Source organism: Amphiura filiformis, chromosome 7 (assembly GCF_039555335.1).
Source record: "Amphiura filiformis chromosome 7, Afil_fr2py, whole genome shotgun sequence".
Classification (NCBI taxonomy): domain Eukaryota; kingdom Metazoa; phylum Echinodermata; class Ophiuroidea; order Amphilepidida; family Amphiuridae; genus Amphiura; species Amphiura filiformis.
Genome location: NC_092634.1, coordinates 47,723,220 through 47,750,625, shown reverse-complemented (window position 1 = coordinate 47,750,625; position 27,406 = coordinate 47,723,220). Strand labels below are relative to the sequence as shown.

Genomic DNA, 27,406 nt, shown 5'->3' with positions numbered 1-27,406 from the left:
AGTCTCTATGTATCGTATGATGCAACTGCAATTTTTTCGTCTGTGCCCCCGAAATTTTATTTTGCCCCCCCCCCCGATCAAGAAAGCTGGCTACGCCCCTGTACTGAGAGTATTAACAATGACAACCCAGCAAACACAAAATGTTTTGCACAAAACGTTTAAATGTTACGTAAGCATTTTAATATCATTAAAAAATCTTTTTTTAAATAGCGGCAAATATTCTAACAATAACATAACGTTATTTTACAATTAACAATTTTACACCATTTTTAGAATGTTATTATAATGTTGTTCATATCAAATGGTGAGCAAAACATTTATGGCAGTCCATACACTGACAGTTATGGTTTCTCTTTGGTGTGAATTCTGACATGTTTTTTAAGATTACCCTTTTGAGTAAAATACTTAAAGCAATATTCACACTAAAAAGGTTTCTCTTTGGTGTGAATTCTGAGGTGTATTTTAAGGGTACCTTTACTTGCGAAAAAATAAAAGCAAAAATCACACTGGTAGGGTTTTTCTTTCGTATGACTTCTAACATGGTATTCAAGATTACCTTTTTGAGGAAAATATTTCTGACAATATTCACACTGATATGGTTGTTTCTCTTTGGTGTGAATTCTTTTGATGTGAGTTTTAAGGTTACACTTAGCTGTAAAAACTTTCTGGCAATAATCACAGTGATGTTGTTTCTCTTCGGTGTGAATTGGTTGTTTGTCTTTGGTGTGAGTTCTGCCATGGTTTATGAGGCTATTTTTGTAAGTAAAGCATTTGTGGCAGTCCTCACACTGATATGGTTTTTCTTTGGTGTGAATTCTGACATGACTTTTAAGATACCATTTATGAGTAAAATACTTTAAGCAGTATTCACACTGAAAAGGTTTCTCTTTTGTGTGAGTTCTGACATGGGTTTCAAGATGATGTTTTTCAGAGAAACATTTCTGACAATATTCACACTGATATGGTTTCTCTTTGAGATGAACTCTTTTAATGTGACTTTTAAGGTGACCCTTTTGTGTAAAATCTTTCTGGCAATGATCACAATGATGTTGCTTCTCTTCGGTGTGATATGGTTGCATCTCTTTGTTGTGAGTTCTGACATGGTTTCTGAGGCTATTTTTGTAAGCAAAACATTTCTGGCAGTCCTCACACTGATATGGTTTCTCTTTGGTGTGAATTCTCCTGTGTATTCTAAGGCTACTCTTATTTGCGAAACCTTTTGGGCAATACTCACAGTGATATGATCTCTCTTTGATGTGAGTATTGGTGTGAGTATTCTTGTGAGTTTGAAGATAATACTTTGAGGAAAAACATTTCTGACAATATTCACATCGGTACGGTTTCTCTTTAGTATGAGTTCTGATGTGTACTGACAGGTTACTCTTAATCGAAAAGCATCTCTGACAATATTCACACTGATATGGTTTCTCTTTGGTGTGAATTCTGATGTGTTTTGTCAGGTCACTTTTGTGCGCAAAGCATCTCTGACAAAACTCACAGTGATATGGTTTCTCTTTGGTGTGAGTCATCTTGTGCTTTTGGAGATACTGCTTTACGGCAAAGCATTTCTGACAATATTCACATTGGTAAGGTTTTTCTTTAGTATGAGTAATTCTGATGTGTACTAACAGGTTACTGTTTTGTGCAAACCATCTCTGACAATATTCACACTGAAATGGCTTCTCTTTGGTGTGAAATCTGATGTGTATTTTCAGGTCACATTTGTACGCAAAGCATCTCTGACAATATTCACACTGATATGGCTTCTTTTTAGTGTCTTTTGTCAGGTTACCTTTATGAATAAAATATTTCAGGCAAAACACATTTTTTTGGTGATTTTGAGCCCGCACATATTTCCTGAGATGTCTGTTAACATGGGCCTTAAGTTTGTCGAAGGAATAGTGGTTGATTCCACAATATGTACAAGAAAATGATTTCAAAAGTTTCATTGTCACCTGTAATAGTATGCAGTTGACTTGTGAACTTCAGTCAGAAGAGTCCATCAATAAATGGTTTAGTTCAAGTTGTCATGCACACGTTGAGATAACCACAGAAGTCAATTCTTGCAAATGCTGTCCTGAAGAGCACCAAGCATGGTGTAACCAGGAACCTGGCAGGCTTCTTTTAATCCTGGTAGTAGCTTTCACACCATATATCACTGGACCATAAGAACTGGAATGTTAAGAAAACATTTATTAACACTTAAAACACATTCATAACTTCATTAATATACGCAGCAAGTGCGATCCAATCACAGATAATAACTTGTAAATATGCGGACGCGCCCCTCGAGATATTCCTTGGTTCCAAAGCACAATGTTTAGATATTTCAATCACAATACCCTCAAAACAACTGATGCGCAGTCATTAACCTCTAATCAATCTGGGTCGTTCATAATATATTCATATACAATGTAGCAAAAAATATTCAGATGCAAAACAGGTACTCGCACTGAAATATCCCAATCCCAATTAAAAGATGATCATAAATCCAATTTTATATTTTTCTTGAGTGAGTATTGTTTCTTATATCTGAAAAACACCTTTAATTACTAACACTGTGTATACTTTAATTACTGTTATGTAACATAACATAACATAAAATATATGCGCAACTCTGGAAAAGGTAGAGAGCGTGGTGAAAAGAATGAGGTGGCAGGCCCACTTCTTCCTTAAGGGGGTACTACACAAGATGGATAGCAATGAATGAATACTAGACAACATTACCAAAAAATATAAACTAGCTGACGAGAACACTGTTAATGAAACAGACAAGGAATTTAATGAAATTGCTAGGAACCTCAACTTAACTGAAAGCCTGCAGCCAAGAAGACATATCTACTTGTTAGAACTCACCATGCCAGAGAAGTGTGGAGAAAGCTCAACACCCAGCTCAACGAGTCATATAGGGCTGATGAACTTGCCTCTATGTATACACAGGCAGATGGAAGACCTGCAAGTAGCAAATGAAAATGGCAATTACAACACCACATGGAAAATAATCAGTGTTGGAGGACTCGGGACTCGGACTCGGACTCGAGTCCGGACTTCCGGACTCGAGTCCTTTTTCCAAGGACTCGGACTCGAACTAAAGCTAAGGACTTGGACTCGGACTCGGACTCGGACCCCAAGGACTCGGGGACTCGGCTTCGAGTCCTCCTCGAGTCCGGCAAAGTAGGGTCTTTTTAGGTATTTTATTTTCGTTTATTGTAAACTTATTTTATGCTTGATCAATGATCACATCACATGATTACGGTAATTTACGTAATTTTGCATGCAAATAAATTAAGTTTGTAAATAAAAGTACAACCAAAAAGCAAGCTTGCTCTCAGTTAATATATCTTTAATTGGTTAAATGGATTTTAATCATATTCGTTTGTTTTGACATGACTGTTTTGTTAGACCCAAGTCTAGAATGTACATGAATAATAATAATACTCTGGGGCACTCAAGTTAAATTTTGGTAGGGGTGTGCGGCGCCAAACTTTGGGAACTAAGAACTGATTTGGGGGCAAAATAGGAGCTTGATGAACTGAAATTTCAACATTTTTGTGGAGGTCTGCGAACTAAAATTGGGCCAAATTATAGGCTTTGGAGCTAACAAATTCAAAATGTTTTTCGTTCCCAAATTTGAGCTAAAGAGCTACAATTTTCAGAGTGTTAGGCTCAATGAACTGGAGCATGATGCAAATGTGGGTATATAAGGAACTGCCGGAGAGCCTGAAAAAGGGACCCTTGACACCCCCGCACATACCCGTACCACCTTTCATGTGAGTGACCCCCCCCCCCACCCCCTAGAATAATACTGCATAGGCCTACAGCCAGATCCAACACCCCTTCGTTTGGCAGCAGAAGTTTGGTAGTGACGTCATATTTTGATTGTAATATTGCATCTTTTGCCTCTTTAAAACACAAGCCTAATAAGTTACTGTGAGTCTGTGATTATACTCAGTTTCCAAGGTATGCTACCTAAGGGGCTGAGCAAAAATTATGAGCATTGGCGGGTACTTGAATGTAAAATTGGGGGTAAGAATTTTTTGGCCGATCGAAAGGGAGGATGGAAGTGATTTTTGGCAAGCCGAGAGGGGGGAACAAGCAGTTTTTGGCACATATCGGGCACCTTCCAAATAAAACGCTCTAAAACGGCTTAGAAAACTACGGAAATGCTTACATATGCAAATTTCTCTGCTCGCTGAGCTCGCAACATTATATCTAAACCATTTAAAGTTTGTAAATTGGGATCCTCAAAAAATGGCATGTGCAAAGGGGTGCAAAGATATTTGACAGGCCAGGAGGGGGGTGGCAAGCAATTTTTGGTAGGCCGAGAGGGAATAAGCATTTTTTGCAATTTTACCCCTCCCCGGGCTTCGCATAATTATTGCACAGCCCCAAAACAATACGAGGCATGCTAGGTGGGACTATCAAATTATGTATTTACAAGAATGAGAACTAAAATTCTGGTTAAGTATAGGCCTACGTTGATAAAGTATTGGTGAAAACCCCAGGACTTGAATTTGATACATAAGGACTCGGACTCGGACTCGGACTCGAACATTGAGGACTCGGACTCGGACTCGGACTCGGACATTAGAAATTGGCAGGGACTCGGACTCGGACTTGGACTCGGACACCAAGGACTCGGACTCGGACTCGGATGATGAGGACTCGACTACAACACTGAAAATAATCCATACATCTCGGGGAAGAAGAAGAGATCAAATCCCAAAGTAAAGAAGAGATCGATGGGAAAATCCCCTCAAGCGACAAAGAACTACTTGCAGAGTGGAAGGACTACTTCTGTGCCTTGCTGAACAATGACAATGGACCACTGTAGAATCATGGAGGCTTTCCATAGTTACCAACTTCCACTAACTATAACATTCATTGACTTCAAGAAAGCCTTTGATTCAATCAACAGGAAGATGATTTCTGTTTTGCGGCACTATGGTATCCCAGAGAGCATCGCAAAGGCAATATGTGACTGGACGCGGCGAATCAGCCGTAAAGTCGGCCCCGGTCAATTTTGTTTTATTTCGTGTTTAGAAAATATATACCATAAGTAAATAGATGCATTTTGTAGGATTGTAGATTAAATAATTAAACATTTTGCTAGGCAAATCCAATAAAAAGAAACTCACTTCTTTAGCTTTAGCCATCTGGTCTGATGGCTTGATCACTGAAGTGTCTTGGTCCACTGCTTTTCCCACGAAACGGCTTGTTGACATTTCCCGGAAGTGATGTTGTTTTTGTTTTGAGCAGTGGATCTGAATTTCTTCCCTTCTCAAACGCATTCACCAGAAGAATAAGGGAAGCTATCCAAATCCGCAAAAAGGGGGCCAAAGCAATCAACATGACGAAGGTATCGCTCTCTCGATCACGTATACGATCCACTGCTCAAAACAAAAACAACATCACTTCGGAAAATGTCAACAAGCCGTTTTCGGGAAAAGCAGTGGACCAAGACACTTGTGATCAAGCCATCAGACGATGGCGAAAGCTAAAGAAGTGAGTTTCTTTTTATTGGATTTGCCTAGCAAAATGTTTAATTATATATACCATAAGCTTTGAAATGGTATATCATTTGACTTCAAACGATATCCAAAAGCGGGGTTATGATTTGTTGAACTCTGTTCCTTCGACAAAATTGTATTTTTTATCGGTTCTACATGTGTCTCCTTTTCTACATTTCTGGTAATAAATATCCAACAGTCATAATTGGCAGTCATTTCAAATCATCCCCAAGTCAACGAGGTTCAGAAATATCCTCTCATTGTTCATTGTTGATTATACATACCTAGACAAAAAAGTTATCTACCACTTGAACAGGATTTAGCCAAAGCAAACAAAGACAAGAACTATTCTATAGAAATAGGTAGAAGCTTATTATCCTCTTCAGCAGTAGTATTATTGATTGATTTAAACAGCGTTTGATAAGATACTTGTCGCAACGAATTGATACACCTATGAATACGACCTTCACATACATTTTACACTTTAACTCAGAATACAATTTGCCGACTTTACGGCTGATTCGCCACGTCCACTCACATATGTGTACTGTATACTAATTCGCAAAGTGCCGTATTGGTAGATGGCAACATCTCGGATCCCTTCCTAGTGACTACTGGAGTATTGCAGGGGACGTTCTAGCCCCATTCCTATTCATTGTTCTCATCGACTATTTGATGACGATGGCTACCGAGGGGACTGACAGTGGTGTTGAAACACACCTGCGTCGCTCCAGGCATTATGCTGCCAAGGTTTTGAACGACTTGGATTTCGCTGATTATATTGCCTTACTTGAATCTTCCATCCCGCGGGCACAGGCACAGCTGACCAGAACAGCGGCTGCAGCAGAAAGCCTGGGTCTCATCATCAGTGTTCCCAAAACTGAGTACATGACCATCAACTGCAATCCTCAGCCACCACTATCAAGTATGTCACTGATTTTAAATATCTTGGTTCCATGATGGGGCTCTAGCACCAGGGACCTCTCCCGACGGAAGGCGCTTGCTTGGTATGCATTTTGGAAACTGGAGCATCTGTGGAGAAGTCCAACAATTACTGTTGCAACATAAGTCAAGCTGTTTAACACCACTTGTGTTACAGTATTGCTCTATGGCTGTGAGTCCTAGGTGATATCTACTGATATGGAAAATAAGATCAACGCTTTTGGTACATCATGTTAAAGGATAATGCTGAACATCAAGCGCACTGACCATGTTAGTAATGAAAGGGTCTATACCATCACCAACACTGTGCCTCTTATTAGGGCTAACCATCAATATTATACCCGCATGCGAAGCATGGACGGGTATATTACCATCCTGTGGTTTCTTCTCCTCCTCCTCCTCCTCCTCCTTTTCCTCCTCCTCCTCCTTCTCCATCAAACACATCATTCTGTCAAGGCTAGCGCTAAAACTACAAAGGCCTTGGAACCCATATGTGGTACACTTATGGGCCCTACCCAGTAAAGTGCCTTTTGCCCATCTTGGCCCCAGAGGTCAAGGTCACGGGCCCTAGGGGCCCAAATGTGAAAATACAAAGCACGCCGTTTCTCGTCAAATAAAGAAGCCTCGGGGCCCTGAGTTGGTACACTGATAGCCCTAGGGGTACTCTATATTTACAATTCTATTACCCCCACGACCCATTATTCAAAATCGCGCACTGTGATTTGTTGAAACGCGTCACGTGACAGACCAATAATTAGCGATAAAGTGTCAAGGGCAACAAACTTTATGTTCTTCTATCATCACAGCGCACAGCAGAGCGCACAGCACACCTGCTTATGTAGGGGAGAATGGAATGTCAGGGGTGTGTTATTGTATGTGCATACCTGCTTATAGGGAGAATGGAATGTTAGGTTGTGTTATTGGAATGTGCATACGCTTTGGCTACGCGTATCGCTCCACCTTGAGGTAAACTTGAAATATTTGGGCAAAAAATTTGATATTTTCTCTTTAAATCACACTATTTTGTGGTAATAGAATAGAAATAAAGGGTGCAGCATTATCCTTTATACGCAAATAATGTGTCCTCGGCAGTAAAAACGTTTAAATAATGGGTTCGGCTGCGCCTCACCCATTTTACTGCCTCGGACACATTATTTTCGTGTAAAGGATCATGCATTACCCTTTATTTCTTAACGCGGCTGTGTACTCTAGCCATTGTTTCTTTCTCAAAATTGAGTTTTTATGATATGTTTGTGCCTTGTTATGTTTTTTATAAATACAAGGAATGAAAATCCAGATTTGTAAACTCCAACTGCAATATTTTAAGGATTTTATTTCACTATTCCACTCGTGTTTGAAATTGAAAAGGAAAGAAAATCTTTGTTGTACCAGCAAGGTACACGCGCAACAACTCATCGCGTTGCGTGTCGCGCAATTTGTTAACGCACAAATACGCTGACGCATACGCCGACGCTTATCTGCATCGCGGCGCATCTTATGGAAACACCACGGAAGCACTGATTTCACAAAAACCTAGTGGTCAAATGGCTCCGTTTTAGCTGATAAAATGTGGGTTTTTCAAGTTCTTTCCCCGATTTAAATATCAAGTTATGAATGGATTTCGCTCAAACTTCTCAAGGGGCTGTAGATTTACCCGATGTTCACGTAATATAAGTTACAAAAACGAAAACTGTCGCATTCTCATGTGAGGTTCGATGAAAGTGCAAAATGTGACCACTTTAAACTTCAACGGCCATTATTTCAATGTTCATTTTCTCGGTAAAATGACGATTTAGGTACACGATAACTCAATAAATACAGCATCTATAGGTAAGCAAATATGATCATCGTAAAAGCATGATCGACTCAAGAAACGGTTTTCTTATTTTTTATATTTTGGTCTATTTCCGATTTTGGGCATCATTTTGTGCAAATAGGCGTTTTTGAATTTTAAAAAGTTCATTTTGATGCCTTATATGGTCAATATCTCAAAAAATAAGGCCAATATCAAAAAATAAAAAAAAAACGTTTTTGGAATGGAGCCTCAAGATTGAGCTAAAAACAAAATAAAATATTTTGGAAAGAGTGTTTTTTTGTTATGATGTACCTAACAAATATTGCCAAAAACTCACTTTTTGTGATTTTCTTCAAAATTGTTGTTTTTACCCCAAATCTGTATTTATATTAAGATTTATTGATGTCTTGCCTTCATAAAAATGTATACTTTTATATGTTTTATGCGAATAATTACAAAGTTATTGCACTTTTACTACATGCATGTCTGAGAGTACACAGCCACCTTAAGGTAATACACTATTTTAAAGTGTTGCGATTTGGTAGTTCACAACATCTTGCGAATGGTAATGAGCTTTGGCAAAATTACATTGCTCATTTCCTTGCGGCGTGTAGAAGAATTCAAATATCACATAAATAATTTTGTAGGTCCTGTGGTTCTTGAGTTATGTTGTAAAGAGGGCTGAAACAACAACACTTTTGTAAAATGTACATAACTCATTAACAGCAATAAATTAAGCAAGTTTTCAAATTATGTAGTTTGTAGAATGAACTTTTGCAAAACATCAATGTGTTATTTGCCAATAATTTATTGATCTAGAGACTGAAAATCGATTTTTATGGTTGCTTCGACCAACAACACCTCGTCTACCCTTAAATATACAAGAGCCCCATATGTTATATATTGTGGGCCCCAAGGGCCCAAATGTTAAAATATGGTGCAACAGATTGACAAGCCTAGCTCTAAAAGTACAATATCACTAGGGCTCATAAGTGGCATATGTATGGGCCCTAAGTTGTAGATGTACCTTTTGCCCATTTTGGCCCCAGATGTACAAGGCTATGGGCCCCAGGGTCCCAAATGTTAAAACAAAGGGCCGGCCGTTTCTCAGCAAATAAAGTAGCTACAGGGTTCAGATTTGGTACACAGATAGGTCTTTTAGTATTATATTGTCATATGTATATATAGCCCCCATATGTCACATAATATGGGCCCAAGGGCCCCAAACGCTAAAACATAGGGCCGGCCGTTACTCAGTAAATAAAGCAGCTACAATGCCCAGCTTGAGTCTACTGATAGCACTTGAGAATCGAACTTTAACATATGTACATGAGCCCCATAAGTCATATATATTGGGCCCCAGGGCCCCAAATGTTAAAACAAAGGGCCGGCCGTATCTCATCATATAAAGCAGCTGTATGGCTCAGAGTTTGTACACAGATTGCACCTGAGAATTACATTGTTATATGTACATATGAGCCCCATATATCGCATAATATTGGCCCCAGGGCCCCAAATGCTAAAACATAGGGCCGGCCATTACTCAGTAAATAAAGTAGCTACAGTGGCCAGCTTAGGTCTACTGATAGCACTAGAGAATTATACTTCAACATAATTATGTACATAGGCCTCATAAGTCAAATATTATGGGTCCCAGGGCCCCAAATGTTAAAACAAAGGGCGGGCCGTTTCTCATCAAAGAAAGCAGCTTCCGGGCTCAGAATATGCAGATAGCACCTGAGAATTATATTGTTACTAACACCCACACACCCATCCACCCCACACACGTAAGACTAAACAGACAGATCGTATTATATCATAATTGGAAATACCAGCACGAAGCGTTAAGGCTGTTCCAGTTAAATTACATACCCATTGGCTGTTCCATTTAATTTACATACTCCCTATGAAATGGCCCCCAAAAAGGCTGTTCCATATAATTTACATACTCCCTCTGAAATGGCTGTTCCATTTAATTTACATACTCCCTATGGAATAGTTTCCCCTAATCATATTGCATAGCCTCACTGTGAGTAAGAGATACTGACAACAGCAACCTATGGAGAGTAAGAGAGACGACTCCCCTGGGAGGGGACTTTTACAATTTCTTTATTTTAAGTGCTACGACAGTGCAACCTACATTCAATTAAAGCTTGTGACTTGGACTTTCACTTTTTACACATTTCCTGCCCAATTGGGCGACTTTTTACAATTTCTTTATTTTAAGTCCTCAGCAAATAAGGAGTGAAAGTTTCGATAACATGCGGGTATAGCCGTATTTGTGTACAAATATATAGCCTTCTAGTTTCATGTTGCCCCTATTGCTACAAAAGATTGTTTTCTGGATAGAACTCATCAATAGAAGTATTTTGGTGGTTAAATGGTCAAAATCGGTCAAAAACTTTTCGAATTATGAATTTTCAAAGTTTCCCATTCTGACCGGTCATTGGAACAAAAGTCCAAAAATATCAATTGGGAGCAAAATTGGCATAAACATATATTTACCTTTATATATTTCTTTATTTTAACATAATGCAAACATGAAACAAGCATATTGTGAAAGTATCAAAGGGGTTTCTTATGGAATGGCACTTTACTAGTCAATGGCATGAATTATTTTTTCAAACGGAGGCATTGAAATCATGCATTTAGCGAACATTTGCCAAAAATCATCCAAGATGGCCGATATGGCACAAAATCAAAATCGAAAGTCCAGGTATTTTTTTTTTCACAACCAAAAATTTCAATGTTATTGGGTTTAATATGACCAATTAGTAGGTGTATGCAAATTAAATCTTAAGTGTCATTGAAGGTCATTGACTCATTCACAACAATAGAGGTTATCCACTTCACTCATCATGTTCATGTGTGACTTCTAACAAAAGGTGCTGGTTCCCGTAGTATTTTCAAAACAATTCAATACATGACCTCGGAGTTACCTGCATGACTTTCGCGGGCTATTTTGAAACAGTTATGGTTGCACATTCAGGTACTTCTTTTGAAAGTTCTAAACAAGGTATAGCCAGCAGCAAGTTGTAGATTGGTATGGGCCTAAATATAAGAAAACGTTTAGGGTTGAAATCAGGTGAAAAATACATCAAATGAGCACGAAACTTCACATTTATGTTCAATAAAAATTCCTTTAAAAGGAATAGGGCGGGCAAATGAAAGAATGAGTAAGTCAAGTTCACAATTGAAAACAGGGAAAATATGACACAACATCGATTTCCAATGGGGGAATAACACAAAATGTATAAACAAAGTTAAAAGAGTTTTTAACTTTATACGTTTATACGTTTGTTATTCCCCCATTGGAGGTTGTGTCATATTTTGCTTGATTTTATAATCTTATCCATTGCTTATCCTTTGTTCTCTGCTGGTCAGTTGGAGCAGATTTTCCCTGTTTTTATATTAACCCTTCACATCATAACAGAAGACGTTTTGTGTTAACATTTTATATAAAACATTGTTATAAAACTTTTGTAGATAATAGTTATTTAAAACATTTTCGTAATCATACCTATTTCAAAGCGTCAAACTATATATCATTATTTTGTCCCAACAAAAATAATCCAGGGAATAAAATATTCATTCATATGTTTATTTATTTTATTCAACCTGGGCTATTTCTACTGGTGCACATGCATTCTAATAATTTGTCTATAATGCCTCAGCAAGCACTATTTGTCACAAGATTTGAAAAGTAAATAGCCTATGTACACACTGAACACAATGCACATATACAAGCTGTATTTAAGTACATGCCGAAGCTATCAGTATAAAATGATATATGACCTTCACGATGCTATTAATTTAGCCCAAAGATTAGGAAAACTAGCAAAACTGGTGAACTGGTACTGTTCAAATAAAAACATCTGCAAATCTTGCTGCAATTTCCAAATAGTATTTCTATTACTTAAATAATTATTTTTGTTATTTCTTTTAATACAAACACATTACTGCCTATGACGACTTTATCGTATTACTTACATATCAAAATCAAGTAATAATTACAAAACTCGCCAGTAAACTATCACCTCTGTGGGTGTTTGGGATATAACCGGCACAAATATTTTCTCAACACTGCGGCATGTGAGAAAGTAGGTCAATAGTCAGAGAATACAGGGCGGGTGCGGCACGCCCAAAAAGGTGTCTTCTTAGCATGATTCGAAAGGTGTATGGAAATTCCAATGGGAAGCTGGTGATTTAATTTGTAACTCGAGATCTACTTGTTCAATATTTCAACCTTTTTACAGAGAGTATGATAGAGGTATTACAGACAACTCTGCCAAATTTCAGCTCAGTAGGTCACGTTTTTCACCTGAAATTATTGACATGAATATTTTGTGCCATTCTTGAGCAGTGCTGAACTCAGCCACTGGCAATTAAGCGCACTATGGCGATGGACCAATTTTGACTCGCACTTACAGGAAAATGAAATAAGTTATATTGCTGTAATTTGCAAGATAGTTACAAAATATAATTGGCATTAACTTCCCCAATTTTTACAGAAAAATATTGAAAAATAAAAGAATGAGATCAATTTAGAAATGTCTGTGCAAGCAGTGCACAGTTGAGCTCCCTGCATGTCTATGGGAGTGTTCTAATCAAGTTGATAGTTCATTGGTCATCCCTACTCTTATCAACTCTGTCAGATCATGACAACTATGATTCCTGGGACATATCCTGAGGATGCAGGAAGATGAACCATGCAGAATATATGCTCTCTACACCCCATTACATGGTAAAAGAAGACCTGGAAGGCAAAGAACATCCTACTTGTCTTACATGTATGTGCAAAAACTGTTGGGGGATTTCGACAACTTTCTACTGCCAGATGCCATTGCCACTTTGGCTTCAGTTCGTAGTACATGGAGAAACTTTGTAGTCGCCTGCTTCGCAGCCGAAGCAGCCGAATGAAATGAAATGAAATGAATGAATCATTAGCATATCCAGCGCGCCAGGCGGTCAAAAAAAGTTTTGTGAGGTTTCTGATCATCACGATGAAACACTTTTTAGGGACACAATTTTCTCCATTTTCCCAGCCATTTTGTTTACTCATTGTTAACGTCGTAACCGATTAGTCTTGACCCCTGAGTGCAACGTGGCTGTATCGCGAACATGACTTAACGACAGAAACCGGCTGTAAAAGAGGCGGGTCATCTCGCGAGATCTTGTGACTTGCATTGTTTCATCTCGGAACACGCTCGTCGGACATAGGGGGGGTCGATGGCTTGGAAATTATCTTTTAAGTATCAGAAATTCCAAGTTTTATTTACTTGGATACATTAAATAGGATAACTATGACTTGGAGATCAGAGATGTGAGTACCAATTTCATATAGATTGACTGAAAAATTGTTGAAACGTTTGAGCTGCGCAAAACGTTAAGTGTGTAAATCCCATTGACACACAAAATGGCATAAGCCAGTCTCGGTGTACAAACGGCGTACCGTACACAAGACTGGCAAGCGAGTCTAGCCTCATGCCTGTTACATGTACATGTATGTGTGAGAGCCTGCCACCATTTGTGCGAGTATACTCGACTTTACTCGTAGGAGGTTTATGCACAATAACGGAAAGAAGAAGAAGAGCTCAGACTCAGGAAGATAAAAGACCTGACCACCCATGGTTGACCCTAAGGGGCTGTGCAATTATTAGGTATGAGAGGCAAACCTTAGTTAACACATTTGCTAGTCAGCGAAATTCGCCTAGACCAGGCCCAGACACAATACATATTTACATAGAAATTTCAAACTTTTTCAAGAACAGGTCGGTCAAAGAAACCTAATAAATGTGTTGTCTATACTTCACTTGACCCAAATATATGATTTTTTTATGGTGATGAGACACTCCCACATGGAATTTTAGAGTGATTTTTATAGCAGTTCCATTTAAAAAAAGCCGCTATCATCATGAGACTAAGATCTAGAAACACCACCGAAATGCTGTTTGGGGGAATTTTGCTAGCAGAATCTTTTTGATGGAAGTCTACATCTACATCTAAAGTAATACTGGACAGGACCAATTGGTATCGACGTCCAGACTCTGGTGGCATCACAAATGTCAACAAACAACTCAACTGAGGGTGCATAATCAATCTTTGACAAGATGTAACTTTGCTACGGAAAGTGCTATGACAAAAAGGTTTTCAGTTTTGGCTTTCTTTACTCAAAGGCTTTAATTTGATTTTAATTTAAAAATGATGCAGTTTGATGGCAAATTTGAATTCACCTAGCATACCTACAATAATAATGTGTACTCCCGGCCAGGGTGGTGAATTTACAAAATGGTCTGCCAAAAATTGCTTGCCCCCACCCCTTTTAACAGTGCCAAAAAAGCTTTCCCCCCTTTTGACATGTCAAAAACATTTGCCCCCCCTTTTGATGTACCAAAAATCTTTGCCCCTCCCCCCATGAAAGATTTTGGGGAACCCAAATTTAAACCCTTAAATTGTGTTATCATATAATGCGAGCACAGTGAGCAGGAAATTTTGCATATTTTAATGTGTTCGTAACGTTTTCCTACACCTTTTAAAAGTGTAATAATATATAGAAATGGTGCCCGAAATATCTGTGCCAAAAATGGCTTGCCCCCCCCCCCCCTTTCGACCTGCCTAAAATAGACATTCACTGTACTATACTATTTTTGACACAAAGATATAGGTAGGGATAACCATCAAAATTTCATGTTGACCCTATTGCTACAAAAGATTGTTTTCTGAGTAGAACTAATCAACAGAAGTATTTTGGTGGTTAAATGGTCAAAATCGGTCAAAAACTTTTCGAATTATGAATTATCAAAGTTTCCCATTCTGATCGGTCATTGGAGCGAAATAAAATGACAAGGTCCAAAAATAGCAGTTGGGAGCAAAATTGGCATAAGCATATATTTACCTTTATATATTTCTTTATTTTAACATATTTGCAAACATGAAACAAGCATATTGTGAAAGTATCAAAGGGTTTCTTATGAAATGGCACTTAACTAGTCACTGGCATAACTTATTTTTTTCAAACCAAGGCATTGAAATCATGCATTTAGGGACATTTGCCAAAAATCATCCAAGATAGCCGATATGGCACAAAATCAAAATTGCACTAAGTAGGTGAACTTTTTTTTCACAACCAAGAATTTCAATGTTATTGGGTTTAATATGACCAGTTAGTAGGTGCATGTAAACAAAATCTTAAGTTTTGAAGGTCATTGACTCATTCACAACAATAGAGATTATCCTCATCATGCTCATGTGTATTCCTGTAGTATTCCTCATTCAAACCAAAGTAGCACTCAATACATTATGAGTATCTTTGTTCAAACCAATTCAATGCTTGACCTCGGAGTTACCTGCATGACTATCGCGGGCTATTTTGAAACAGTTAGGTGCGCTTCAGACTCCGTATTGTACGTGCAATATTGTATGTACAATATTTTTCGTGACGTCAGAAAGTATTGCACGTACAATAAAAAGTATGTACCGGAAAATATATATTTTGCCACAATCATTGGTTGCTTAATTGATACGGAGTTGCCAAATTTCTAAGAGTGGTAAATTTAGTGCAGTGTTCGTGTAACGGAATGATGAACAGTTTTTTTATGTCTTCTTGTATTCAACTGTACTTGAATTATTACATAATCAATGGGCACCTTTAAAGTTAATAATATTAATACTGATATTAATATTTAAAAAAATATTAAAATTGCAATGATAATATAAATGGCACATTCAGTTCTTATTCATTTATTTGTTTATTTATAGATTTATTTATTTAGGCCTATTTGTTTATGTATTTATTTATTTATTGATTGATTGATTACTGATTGATTAATTGATTTAGAGATTCATATATATTTAGTCATATATTGATTTAGTCAGTTTCTTAAGTATTATTTGTAGACCTATGTATTTATTCTGGTTTTGATTTTATTGATATTGATATTTTTATTATTTTTTTAAGTTTTGGCATAGCATTTGTTACATTATAACACGTTGTGTTATGAGTTTGCAACACCTTTTTACATGTTGATATCGGTGAGGCATGTTATGATGGTGTATGTTATAGGCCTACCTATGATCATCACAATACATCCATAAACGTGTTAATGCAGTAACCGTAGCTTTATAGGGGCACGGGAGACCCCCCCCCCCCCAATTGATCTGAATTTTAGAAAATACATAGGAAAACTGCCAAAACGGCTTGTGTCCCTCCCCCTCATCAGACCGGATGCAACGCCTTCTATACTTTTTCATTAATTATAGGCCTATTAATAGTAATTGCGTTGAGATCTTAAAAAGTAATATCCGCCTTTATTTCTTTCTTTTTGAAATGATATACTCGTTACAAAAACAAATCAGCATGGAAAACATTTTTTTTCGTCAGAGGCAGATATTTGGTCTAATCAGTGTAAGCTACAAAATAGACGATCTTTTAAAATCATTTTTAAATGGCTTTTTTTTCAACCTTATTGTTTGTATTTGTAATGTTCACACAATCTGACAATGTCCCAACTTATACATAATGTGAATCGAGTCATTTAACATGTGCTTGTAGGACAACGATTTTGAATTAAACATGTTAATTGTGATATCTTAATTCCCCTAGAACACCACAGTTAAGCGTCCGAAATTGTAAGTGGGTTTTCTTTTATTTTACCTCATTATTTAGTTAAAAGTACTCAAAACCCTCCTAAGAGTTGTTACTAATAAATATTTCATAATTTTGGGCAAAGAATAGCCAAATAGTTGACCGAAATCGTATATTTGTACCAATATTTGACTGAAATCGTATATTAGCATTACCGTCCCTTCGTGGCTTTATTGCAAGCCAAATTGCTGCTAAATGTGAAACGAGATTACTTGAAATATATATTTCAGAGTTGAAAGAGTTTCAGCTATACGAACATATTTCTGAATATGTCTCTCTGATTGGTTGATTGTCAAGAGGATTACGGCATCCTCAAAGCCTCCTGCTGTAATTCTCTATTCGATATCTATTATAGGACCGATCTTTTGAAATCCATACAAGCGTGTCAAATGAAATAGTCTCGAATCATAATTTGTGCACGCGATACAACGTTGATAGGCCTACCGTGACGTCAGATTTGAATTTTATTGAAAATAGGCATAAATTACATTGAACAGGTTGAATGCTGGCAAAAGTAGACAAAATAACTATGGGTCGAATTTACATTAATCAGTGTCCTGGGCCTGGGTAACATTTAGGACTCCTTCAGATTCTAAAACAATACTTCACCAAATGTCCTTGCTTTCATTTTCTCATTTAATTTGTTTTAATTTTAATTAATTTCTTTATCCACTGGCTCTGTGGTAAATCCGGCGGTATTGCCAAATATTTCTCGTCCGTTATCCGTGTTAATCTATTTATTTATTAAAATCCTGTAATCACATGTATAGGCCTAGTGTATTTGATAACAAAGTTGTTTTTATTTTTGATTGGAATTTGGGGTTCCATAGATTTACAAGTGGTCTGTTTTTACACGATTTCATATATAAAATATGTTTGGGCATGGCGGAATTAGTATATGATTAAAATAGACATACTCTTAGGCCCCTTTTTTAATGTTTGTACATTATTAATATTAATATTAATGTACAAAATGCAAACGAATGTATATATATTTGATTGTTTTGTAAACATTAAATTTGATGTTTACTCATAATTATGTCTGGAAAGTCAGGGATAAAACTAAGGAGTATCGGTATTTAGTTTCCTGAGAAAGTGGATCAGATGAGCAGTGAGTAAAAACATTCCTCTAAATGTTTATTTTATGTTTATTTGTTAATGAATTTATTAGGCCTACTGGTAAAGTGCAGAAAAAAAAACAAACGCACTCTAGGATTTTTCATCAGCAGCAGTAGAAATTTCTCTTGCATAGATTTTCGGGTGACCTCGCTTGGATTTAGCAAACAATGAACCGTCAGGGTTATAGCGCGTTATTTAATCTGATTCAACTCGTCAGTAGGCACGTATATTTATTGGACGTGCAATACTTTTTGACGTCACGAAAAATATTGTACATACAATATTGCACGTACAATAAGGAGTCTGAAGCGCACCTTATGGTTGCACATTCAGGTACTTCTTTTGAAAGTCCTAAACAAGGTATAGCCAGCAGCAAGTTGTAGATGTTATAGGCCTAAATATAAGAAAACGTTTAGGGTTAAGATCAGGTGAACAATACATCGAATGAGCACGAAACTTCACATTTATGTTCAGAAAGGTGTCTTCTTAACATGATTTGAAAGGAATATAAAAATTCCAAAGGGAAGCTGGTGATTTAATTTGTAACTCGAGATCTACTTGTTCAATTTTTTAACCTTTTTACAGAGGGTATGATAGAGGTATTACTGGCAACTCTGCCAAATTACAGCTCAGTAGGCCACGGTTTTCACCTGATCTTACTGATTTGAATATTTTGTGCCATTCTTGAGCAGTGCTAAACTCAGCCACTGGCAATTAAGCGCACTGTGGCGATGGACCAATTTTGACTCGCACTTACAGAAAAACAAAATAAGTTATGTTGCTGTAATTTGCAAGATCGTTACAAAATATAATTGGCAGTAACTTCCCCAAATTTTACAGAAAAATATTGAAAAATAAAGGAATGAGATCAATTTAGAAATGTATGTGCAAGCAGTGCACAGTTGAGCTCCCTGCATGTCTATGGGAGTGTTCTAATCAAGTTGATGGTTCATTGGTCATCCCTAATATAGGGATGATGATGCTGTGTGCCTCTAGTATACATGTAATTCACCAGACCGGGGTACACATGCACAATATAGGTTTGCTAGGTGAATTCAAATTTGCCATCAAACTGCATCATTTTACATATCAAATTAAAGCCCTTGGGTAAAGAAAGCCAAAACTGACAACATCTTTGTCATAGCGCTTTCCGTAACAAAGTTAGGCCTACATCTTGTCAAAGATTGACTTTCATCAAAAAGATTCTGCTAGCAAAATTCCCCAAAACGGCATTTAGGGGTGTTTCTAGATCTTAGTCTCATGGCGATTGCAGCTTTTTTTAATGGAACTGCTATCAAAATCCCTCTAAAATTCCATGTGCGACTGGCTCATCACCCCCTCCTCATCACCATAAAAGTCATATATTTGGGTCAAGTGAAGTATAGAAAACATATTTATGTAGGTTTCCTTGACCGACCTGTTCTTGAAAAAAATTGAAATTTCTATGTAAATATGTATTGTGTTTAGTCCCCGGTCTAGGTGAATTTCGCTGACTAGCAAATGTGTTAACTAAGGTTTGCCTCAGTTGTAGTAACTACAAATTTCGAACGTTTGAGGACTTGTTCTCAAGTTGTAGAAGGTGCCATAGGGTGTCTTGAATGTTAATTGTTTTCATTATAAATGTCACAAAATATTATTATTGACAATAATTAACAACCTGTTTGACCTCTCCATATATTCATACATTGCTCACCTGTGTTTTCATATCATATTTTGTTGTGAAAAATGATTACAAATGTGTAATTTGCAGTCAGTTTTGGAGCAACGATTTCTTCATACCGACGGCTAAGTGTGTATGTGAATGCATATTAAACACATACAAACACATACACAGTACCTGTTGGAACTCCCGGTCGGAGCCGGGAGTTTCAATTATTGGAACTGGGTTTGCCTGGCGAATGCCAGACGACTCGCCCAAATACAACTTCGCCCCAACGGACAACTTCGCCTAACGGACAACTCGCCCCACGTATACAAACTGGCCCCACGTACAACTCACCCCAATGATAAGTACGCAGAGAATATCTTCCCTAGCATACGTAAGAAGGTTTTATCACACTGCTACAAGGATAGAACAATGGTATATCAACAACTATATGAACGTCAATTGGCAATATTTTGTGATGATTATTGCTGAAAATGTTGGTCAAATGTGACAACTTATTAGTACACTAAAGCGCACGAACGGAAATTCGCACATAAATAAATGTCAATCGGTATTCAGAAACATCAGTAGAATACACGCACTCAGTAGAAATTAATTGTTTAATAATACTTAAGTATAAATAGAAACAACATACCAATTAATATTCTTGGGTATGTCAAGTCTAAAAGTTGTAAAATTGAGCAGAATTGGCGCCAGGATTTCGATCACCGGACGATCACCGTACAGCGAAACCTGTCGAATTCCACTACCATGACACTGGTCAAACTGCCGTCGATCGCGTCGTTTTTTGCATGTTATAATTATAATTATGCCTTGCCGAGATACACCGTAAAGAATCCACCATAAAATGGCCTACTCAAAGTATATAATATGGCAAAACAAAACATTATAAAAATAATAATAATAATAATAAACAACAACAACAAAAGCGCTTGCGAGTTTTGTGCATTTTATTTTACCAACTCAGTTAGGTATAAAAAAAAGCCTCAAAATAATTCGGAGATCACACTTTGAGATGTTTAAAACTTGCAGTCCTATAAACATATTAAATCAGAGATCTTTTTGACAAAATGAAACTATTAAAAGGACTGAAAAAATATTTGGCAAATTTTTCAAAGACAAATGAGCAAAACAAACACCAGCAGCAGATTTGAGATATTTTGTGGGTTCCGTCTATGCACTGACTTTCACCCCCCGGGTTCACCCCCCTTTTTTTTTTTTTTTTTTTTTGCACAGCGTGTTAGCGGCGGATTATTTGCTGTCACTTACACGAAAACGCCGGGTGTGATCATGTTCAATCAATGGTACCGTGATTAAGCACGCGGAACTCGGCGAAAGTGCCAGAACACACCGACGGCGTAGCTTGCTTGACAAGTCCCGGGCCTTGACGCGTGCTTTACACACTGGCGTAGGCTACGATCGATTGCTTGACAAGTCCCCGGGTCAAGTAGTCTGCTCTCAATTTGATTAAGACCCCGAGAATTACGAGTCGCGTTTTATGTTTGCGACGGAGGCGTATCGGGAGGCAGTGCCTTGAAGAAGAAAAATGAAATGATTTTGTTTGCAAAACTGGTTAAAGCCTAGCGATTAACGATTTCGGTCTAATTTTAATTTGGCTATTCTTTGCCCAATATTATTATAGCAACAACTGTCAGGAAAGATTTCTGGTCATTTTAAACTGTGGTGTTCTCTAATAATCAAAGATATAAATCTAAATTAATTATATATCTTTAATTGTTTTAATTATATAATTTTTTATTTTTTATGTATCAGATCGCCAATTCACCAATTCAAACACCTATTTATTTTTGGTAACAAAGGACCACTTCCAAATCTGGGTGTTTGATATACCTAGATTTGGAAGCCGAGTTTATTTATTATTTAAATTTTATTTATTAAGCATATCGTATGTAAAGGCCCCCTCCTGGTGTTACTGGTAATAGTCATTATCAAATATAGGCCTACATAATGTTATGTTGGGTTGATGAAAATGCTATTATTCAACAATGAATTAATTTATCGGAGATTTTAAAGCTCTTTGACTGTCTCCAACTAGGAATTCCCTTTTAACAAAGGAACACCGGCGAATTGAAGCGCACTGCTGCATTTAGCATAATCTATCGACATGATCAAATAACTGTCAATTATTTACAAATCAGAATATAGTCAGATTGCACCCTTTTTCATAAATAAGTATGATTAATATAATATATAGCTAGGTTTGAAAGAAATAATGCATGTACAACATGCAGAAATGTATAATCATCAACATGGTAATTGAAAGAAAGAAACCTAATAATAATAAAAACTGAGATTTTCCATTTCGAATTATTGGAGAAAGAAAACACAAATTCGGTTTATGTGCAAAAGTAACATTTTCCATTTCCTCGCTCAATTCTTCTGGTGAGTATGCGTGAGTCATGAGGGTGCGTGATATGTAGGCCTATAGGGTGTGGGGAGTGTGTGTCCGGAGTGGATGCAGAGAGAACAAATAAACAAAACAGAAGTCAATGAGATTTAGAATTACGTCGTCGTCGTCCTATGAGTCATGACTTTTGATGATCATTCCAGCTATTTCGGTATTGTGCAAGACGATAGGCTGCAGTAAGAGATAGTCCTGTACACTCTTTGATTCCATGTTAGTGGTTTAGTATGCCTACTGCGTCAAAATCCCATTCCTACATTAAAATCTCATTCCCACATTAAAAGTATACAGTACCATGCATGATGATATAATAATGTCTCTCTACTGCACTGCAGGAAAAAGAAAAGAAAACCAATTCAGTTATGCGCGCAAAAGCCGGGCGCAAAAGTAACATTTTCCATTTCCGCGCTCAATTCTTCGAGTAGGCCTATGTGTGTTCAATACTGCTCATGAAGGTACTAGGTGTGCGTTTTATGGGTGTGTGTGTCGGTAGGGGCGAGGATGTGGAGAGATGTGGTTGTTAAAGGTTTATTATGCCTACTGCGTCAAAATCCCATTCCTACATTAAAAGTATACAAGCTTATACAGTACCATGCATGATGATATAATAATGTCTATAGGACTATATACGTTCAAGCGCTTGCTGCTGCACTGTAAGACACCATAGGCTTCCAAATTGACGATAATTTCTATGGTGAAATCTGTCGGACTGTCTTGTTTTCTTAGGTACTTGGGTGCCAGCTAAGTACATCGTCATTGTAGTTTTACAGCAATCACAAAAACAGAAAGAAACACCCACGCCCCCACCCACACATTATTGAACACACATAGCCTACTCGAAGAATTGAGCGCGGAAACGGAAAATGTTACTTTTGCGCGTATAAATCCGAATTTGTGTTTTCTTTCCGCTATAATTCGAAATGGAAACTCTTTCTCATTTAATTCTCTTACAACATAATATAGGACTAATAGTAATACAATATATTGTGCATATTTTTTAATCTGTTAAAACTTTGTTTATCCGTGGGTACACGAAACAGACAATAATAATTGTATTTATACTTTGTTTTTACGTTTCTTACACCTTCCCATTTCACACGAAAGATATTCAATTTATTTATTCTCTCAGAACAAGCTTTTCTTCTTTATTTTTTTTTTCTTTAAAAAAATGTAAAAAGTGGCGATATTTAATGTTTAAACATGTCCAAGCTTACATTGGACTCGGCCAAATTCATTATGTTTTTAAGAAAATGGGACTACCATGGGTAAAAAGAATCCAATTAATGTGCAATAATGTGTTTATTGGTAGGTTTTGATATAATTTGAAATGTTATTTTTCCCTGTTCTCGCGCGCAAGTTATATCATGTATATGTCTTCCCTATAATCAAACACCCAGATTTGGAAGATATAGGTTGTTCACCTTTATGCATGATTTCATTTTAAACGTCATATAACTATAGATCTTCCCTATCTTGGTATATCAAATCCCCAGATTTGGAAGCCATAGGCCTATGATTTCATTTTAAACTTCATAATAACCCCCCGCATATAACTCATATTTTTCCTGTTCACCGTCTACTAGGTGTTCACTATCTACATTTATCCAATACCCAGATAAAATAGGTGGGAGAGAGGGGGGATGGCAGGACGTCAAGGTGTAAACCGATGGCTCACAAGGAGAACGAGAAGGGTGCGTCACCCTTGAAATAAAAATCCCTGAGTATTCATTTAGAGTAAGTTTCACGTAAGAAACTTGGGAAAAACTAAGAGCAAATGTAGCCTATACGGAAGACCATTATCATCACAAATCGTAGAAAACCCTGTTTGAAGTTTAACACTTGTAGAGAAAATAGGAAACATTTAATCTTTGTGTGTGTGTGTTGTTGTTGTTGTTGGTTTTCTTAAACATGTTTAAGAATATCCAATATGGTAGAACTAACAGTGCATGCGAGGAAGGTCTGTGCGGCATGCGGGTGTGGGAGCTTGTGGGAGAAAAGTTATTTTCTCTGAAAAACGTCATCAACCATAAGATGAAAATGACTTGACATGCACGCTATAAAATATGTTAAACAGGTTAGAGGAAAAAGGGCTACCTTGTACCTACAAAAGTACCAAGATTTAAAAATGGGAAGGTAAGGGACCTATGCCCTCGGGTAGCTGGTCATAGCTCATTTATATAGAGATAGCCAGCGACGCATGTCCCCTTGGGAGTTAAGTTGCCGTTGTGTTTAAATCAATCATGATCAAGTTGTAAAAACAAAATGAATCATGATAGGCCTAACTGTCAATCACAATTATCAAAATCATAAAAATACATTATGTACTCATATGTACATTTAAAAAAATGTATCTGATATATATAGAAAATATTAAATTATATAATTAAAATAATAATAATATTTAAATTAAAGATATAGGCCCTATAATTGATAATTTTATATCTTTGTTTATATTATAGAACACCACAGTTTAGAATGACCAGAAAACTTTCCTGACAGTTGTTACTATATAAATAATATTTGGCAAACAATAACCAAATTAATTTAGACCGAAATCGTATTAATACTAGGCTTTAAAACCAGTTTTGCAAACAAAATCATTGCATTTTTCTTCTTCAAGACACTGTCTCCCGATACGCCTCAGTCGCAAACAAAAAACACGGCCCGTAGATTCTCGGGGTCTTAATCAAATTGAGAGCAAACTACTTGACCCGGGAACTTGTCAAGCAATCGATCGTAGCCTACATCAGTGTGTAAAGCACGCGTTGCATGGGGTCCGGGGACTTAATCAAGCAAGGTGCGCCGTCGGTGTGTTCTGGCACTTTCGCCGAGGTCCGCGTGCTTAGTCACAGTACCATTGATTGAACACATAACACACCCGGCGTTTTTGTGTAAGTGGCAGCAATAATCCGCCGCTAACACGCGGTGCAAAAGGGGGGCCAAAGTCAGTGCACAGCACGGAACCCATAAAATATCTCAAAGCTGCTGCTGGCGTTTGTTTTGCTAGTTGTGCTCGTTTATCTTTGAAAAATTTGCCAAATATTTTCCAGTCCTTTCAATAGTCTTTTCTGATTTAATATGTTTATAGGAGCTTATAGGACTGCAAGTTTTGAACATCTCAAACTGAGTCGGTAAAAAATACACAAAACTCGCATAGCGTTGTTTGTTTTTGTTGTTTTATTATTTTTTATATAATGTTTTGTTTTGCCATATTTATACTTTGAGTAGGCTATTTTACGGTGGATTCTTTACGGTATATCTCGGCATTACATAATTATATTATCGGGTAGAACTCCTTGGGCCTCCTCTACGTCCTCCATTCAATGTTATGCGCTATAAAACGAAAATGATTACAACATGCAAAGAACGTCGCGATCGACGGTAGTTTGGCCAGTGTCATGGTAGTGGAATTCGACAGGTTTCGCTGTACGGTGATCGCACGGATGATCGAAATTCTGGTGTCAATTTTGCACCTTTTGGACTTGCCATACCCAAGAATATTAATTGGTATGTTGTTTTCTATTGACTACTTATTAATTACTATTCGAGTTGATGAGTGTGTGTATTCTACTGATAGTGATGTTACTGAATGCCGATGTGCGACTTGCCGTTCGTGCCAAAGTATAAGTTGTCAAATATTGACCGAAATTTCAAGCAATAATTATCACAAAATTTTGCCACTAACGATGTTCATGTAGTTGTTGATATACCATTGTTCTATCCCTAGCCGAGTGATAAAACCTTCTTACGTATGCTAGAGAAGATATTCTCTCGTACACTTATCTGAGTTTGTATTAGACTGCCTAACTGGCCTGTATCTCGTTTGCCAAAGAACGTCTGTAATACATACCTGTTTTTAATGACTTTGCAACAATGTTTCTATTGTCAGCAATAATAGCTTGCATTCACACTTTTGAGTTTATATGGTGAATTTTCGTACACATCATAAATAAGTGAAATCAGAATATCCTGAAAGGAATTTAGGTAACGAATTCAACGACACTGACCTCGCAACAGCTAATGTTTTCATGTAAACATGGCGTCATTAGACATTTTAGCCTACGTTTAGTATCCTACTATCGGATCGTTGAAACAACGAAACCTCAATCCCGGCCTCATTCACGAATTCACTCACCTTCCTACACCACCAGTTGAAATAAAACTCAAACATCCCGTGTTATTCCTCAAAACTACATGCACCTTCATTAATAAAAAATTGAAATCCTAGTAGAAATCCGTTATCGAAAATTGTTTGATATAAAACGTCACCAAAAGTAATTTTTCTGAAGAGTAGATACCGCGTGTCAAAATGGCGGCCGCAGTCGCATCCCGCCAGCTTTGTACGTGTACCCAGGTCACGGTATGTCTACGTGACGAACAGTCAAGGTCAGAGAACAGCGCAACCTGTCTGCTGTAATATAATGGCTCCGCCCAATGAACGGCGCTGTCAATCATCCTTATTGCCTTTGTCGAACAGACTTTTACGCAGGTAAGAGCTCACGCTGTCCTCACTTTTAGGATCGACGAGCGTCAGGCCGACACAATCTGGTTGTGTAGGAGACTATCATCATGATGCCCACGTTGGAACCATTGGATTACGGAAGAAATATTCATACCAGGACTGAAGCAAATGTGGCCATTTCTATGTTTGTACCGGGCAAGTACCGGACATTTTTCAACACGGAGCTAGCGGAAAATACTGCAAATTCGTCCAAGGTAAGCAAAGGGTTGGGGATCGCATTTTTAACTTTGACTAAACTGTTTCGGAGTTAAGGCACGCTAAAAGTAGACCATTTCGGGGGCTGTATTTGGTGTACATGTGACGTTTTGAAAAGAGTAAAAAACGACCACTTATTCGCTATTGCTGAAGTATACCCGCCGAATCATGTACCAATACACAAGGTATTGGTACATGAGATCAGGTATAAGTTTGTATGTGGGGCCAGTGTGTTACTACTGGGGCGAGTTGTCCGTTGGGGCGAGTTGTCCGCGGGGCCAGTTGTCCAGCGTTGGGGCGAGTTGTATTTGGGGCGAGTTGTCTGGTTTCCTGCCTGGCATACCTACACACTAACACAGTACAATATTCAATAACAATACATAATTTATAATAAAAATTGCACCACCCCTAAATCTACCTGTGCAAAACGTTACCTGATAATCTGATGAACTACATACGGTTTGACTTGCTCACGTTGATGAAATGTTACTTCTGCGGCGAGAAAACTGTGATCTGGAATATAATTATAATAATACACGCCAGATCAAGCAGGTTGCAATGCACATTTATAACAATGGCAATAGGATG

General features: G+C 37.5%; 1 protein-coding gene across 1 annotated transcript; it reads right to left on the bottom strand.

Moving 5' to 3' along the window:
• Positions 1-422: 422 nt before the first annotated feature.
• Positions 423-27,406, bottom strand: LOC140157900 (uncharacterized). The gene is made up of 2 exons (XM_072181147.1): positions 27,253-27,406; positions 423-2,172 (listed from the first exon to the last, which is right to left on the bottom strand). Exon 2 carries the CDS (start codon positions 1,947-1,949, stop codon positions 423-425), a length of 1,527 nt encoding a protein of 508 aa, XP_072037248.1. The 5' UTR covers positions 1,950-2,172; positions 27,253-27,406.

Bases quoted from the DNA above. Each gene is read 5' to 3' on its own strand.
- LOC140157900 (XM_072181147.1), bottom strand. From the start codon at position 1,949: ATGAAACTTTTGAAATCATTTTCTTGTACATATTGTGGAATCAACCAC.